The following is a 3,563-nucleotide window of genomic DNA, read 5'->3' on the forward strand; positions in this document are numbered from 1 at the left end:
TACTGCATTCCCAGCCAGTTCTGGTTCGTTAACTTCACTTTAAAATGAACCCAAACCTCACCCAAATCAGTTGGCGGTGTTTGGCTTACTGCAGTAAAGCGTTACGCATTTCTTCTGAGAGATTGTTCCCGTTCAAGAAAGTTACATGGTGCAAAATGAGTAATGACAGAGGCACCATTCTCCTCATTTCAAGTCAGTGTTGCTTTAATGGTAAAATGTAAGTTGGAAATCATGGAAGCAAACACCTTCACAAAACATTGTAGTCAAATGCAATATATTTTCTTGTCTGTCATCTTCTCTACTGTAGTCTGCCGTCTGTAGTCTGAAACCTGGGCCGCAGACTCTACCTCAGCCAACAGCCCTGTCGTCTGATGATGGATCAGTGAGGAAGACTCTTGTTAATATAGCCCCAGCAGTACTGCATTCACAGCCAGTTCTGGTTTGTTAACTTGACTTTAAAATGAACATGTTGTCATGATCTCTCACCACCAAGTCACTTGAAGACACAGCCCAACTTATCTATGGGTAAGATTAGCAAGCAGCCAAAGACACAGGCTAATTTAGCTTACCTGTAACATTAGGAAGCACCTAAAGACACAGCCTTACTTAGTTTACCGGTAACATTAGCAAGCAGGTAAAGACACAGCTTCACTTGGCTTTCCGGTAAAATTAGCAATCAGCTAAAGACACAGCCTAACTTAGTTTACGGGTAACATTAGCAAGCACGTAAAGAAACAGCCCAATTTATTTTACCAGTAACATTAGCAAGCAGCTAAAGACACAGCCTAACTTAGCTTACCAGTAACATTAGCAAGCAGCTAAAGACACAGCCTAAACTAGCTTGTGGGTATCATTAACAAGCAGCTAAAGACACAGCCTAACTTAGCTTACCGGTAACATTAGCAAGCATCTAAAGACACAGTCTAACCTAGCTTATGGGTAACATTAACAAGCAGCTACAGACGCAGCCTAACGTAGCTCACACGCTAACAGTAGCAAGCAGCTAATGACACAGCCTAACATAGCGTACGGTTAACATTAGCAAGCTTGCATGCATACAGGAAATTTATGTTGGTTCATGGAAAAATAGTTTAACAACACATGTAGAAAGAAAATTGTGCTAATTGTTATTCTAAAATTGTTACTAGACCATCTCAGTCTGCAGTCCCTGTTAGGTTGGGTTGGAATAGAAAACATGCAAGAAGCAAATAAACACAGAGGAAACAAGCACATACAAAGCTTTAAAGCACATAAGCATGGATACAAAATGTGTTACAAATTTTTCGTCTTTCACTTTCTCTACTGTAGTTTGCTGTCTGTAATCTGAAACCTGGGCCACAGCTTCAGTCACAGCAGCAGCTTCAGTCACAGCTTCAGCCACAGCAACAGCTTCCGTTACAGCCACAGCTTCAGAGACGGCCTCAGCCACAGCTTCAGAGACGGCCACAGCTTCAGTCACAGCCACAGCCACAGCTTCAGTCCCGGCCTCTACCTCAGCTTCAGTCCCGGCCTCTACCTAAGCCAAATAGCCTGTCATCTGATGACAGCGCAGCGAGGAAGACTCTAGTCATCACACCCCCAGCACTGCATTCACAGCTGGCTCTGGTTTGTTTACTTCACTTGAACATTGACCCGCACACCCCCATATCAGTGGAAATACCAATAATTCCCATCACTTACATCCTTCTGCCTATGCTAAAGTTCTTCTTTTGTAAACTGTAGGCAGCTGTGAGCCAGACAGCAAAAAATCCAGCTGTTGAGATAAGTTATAGCTGGCCCCAGCCTCAATCCCAGCTCCACCCAGAGTCCCAGCATGCACCTCAGCCAACTGTTGAGGCTTCCAATGATGACGCAGTGAAGAAGAAACCTGCAACTACAGTTCCAGTAGTTTGGTCTGCAGATTCAGTTAAAGTGAGCAAACCGTTTCATCACACTTGTAGAAATCTTGCCATGAAATGTGCTAATGGTTATTCTTAAATGGCTACTAGACCATTCTAGTTCAAAATGAAATGCCATGGAAATTGGTGTCTGAAGTCAAGGCCAAGTTAAAATGTGTTAATATTTCTTGTCTGTCTGTACTGTAGTCTGCAGTCTCAAACCTTGGTCTCAGGTGCAGTATGTATGTGTTTGAGTATGGTATATCCAGAAAGCATCATACTGTAACCAGGCATTGCCGTTACACAGCTGCCCCTGGATCACTGTAAAATGGCATTATCTGGGTCCCCTGAACAAACTTAAATGCTACAATTAAAATGAGATACACATTTCCCAACAGTTTTTAATAGAATAAATCAGACTTGGAAACATTTGCTGCCACTTTCATATTTACTGCATCCCCCGTCTCACTTTGTGAAAAATAAAAGATTAAATTGTACAAACACCAATAATAACAGTCAATTACATCCTTCTGCCTATGCTAAAGTTCTTTTTGTAAACTGTAGGCAGCTGTGAGCCAGACAGCAAGAAATCCAGCTATTGAGACAAGCTGTAGCAAGCCACAACCCCAATTCCAGCATGCATCGAGCATCGAGTCCCAGCATGCAACTCAGCCAACTGTTCAGGCTTCTAGTAATGAAGCCATAAAGAAGAAACCTGCAACTACAGTTCCAGTAGTTTGGTCTGCAGATTCAGTTAAGGTGAGCAAACTGTTTCACCACACATCTTGCAGAGAATCTTGTCAAAGGTCTAACGCTGAAAGTAGTGGACAGAATCAGCATGTCTGTAAATGACAAAAAAGCACTTTTTTTATTACATGACTATTTTGGTACAAACATTTACTTGCCAGTGTAGCACATAAGAATGCTGTGGACCGCATAGGGACGAGGACCAGGTGGATGTGTAGGTTAAAAAAACAGAGCTCTTTTTCCCCCCAAACTTAACCAGTCGATGCCTCGTGACGCTCACCATTTGTCGGCTAAACTCAACCACCAACTGGCAATACGACCGACAGCTCATGGAGCTCTGGAGCCGGCGTCACATGACTGGACGGCTGTCACATAATTTCGTAGGATATCATAGGAATTGTTATGCGTACATTTTTGTATGATATTGTACAAACCCAAAAATAAGAATGTGTTGAAAATTGCATATATGGGGCCCTTAAAACATAAGAGCAATAATTAAAGCAAAAGTGCGTAGTTTCTGTCTCCCCAATGAGGAATTCTAAATAATGACAACAACATTATGATACAAGCCTTCCGTGACAGCGCACCACCCCCACCCCTTCTCCACACAGTTGCTAGTAGCCAAGGAGGACACGGAAGATTAAAAAAACATGGACTCTTCAGAAGAGGTATTTATCTTCAGTTGAGTTTCTGCGCAGCAAAAATTGTAGGGGTGGGGAAAAAAAATTATACAGCATAGTATCACAGTATTTTCTGTGGCATTACTGTATAGATATACAGGCGCTAAGTATCGATCTTTATACATATTCATATACAGTATATATGTGTTGGTCAGTTTGTCTGCTTGACAATCCAAATTTGCAGCAATAAAATTAAAGTGATATGAACAAACAGAAATTTTTAGACAAAACAGATGTTGACAAAGTTTCCTTTTGGGGA

At 41.9% G+C, this 3,563-nt stretch overlaps 1 protein-coding gene across 1 annotated transcript in view; it reads left to right on the forward strand.

Moving 5' to 3' along the window:
- Positions 1-3,563, forward strand: part of LOC116702583 (proteoglycan 4) — a gene marked incomplete at its 3' end in the record, with an annotated part of 9,616 nt that overhangs the window by 1,499 nt on the left and 4,554 nt on the right. Inside the window, 4 exon segments of the mRNA XM_032536887.1 lie at positions 407-439; positions 1,309-1,605; positions 1,723-1,911; positions 2,442-2,636. Coding sequence (XP_032392778.1) covers positions 407-439; positions 1,309-1,605; positions 1,723-1,911; positions 2,442-2,636 — 714 coding nt within the window.

Source organism: Etheostoma spectabile, chromosome 15, assembly GCF_008692095.1.
Source record: "Etheostoma spectabile isolate EspeVRDwgs_2016 chromosome 15, UIUC_Espe_1.0, whole genome shotgun sequence".
Taxonomy (NCBI): Eukaryota; Metazoa; Chordata; class Actinopteri; order Perciformes; family Percidae; genus Etheostoma; species Etheostoma spectabile.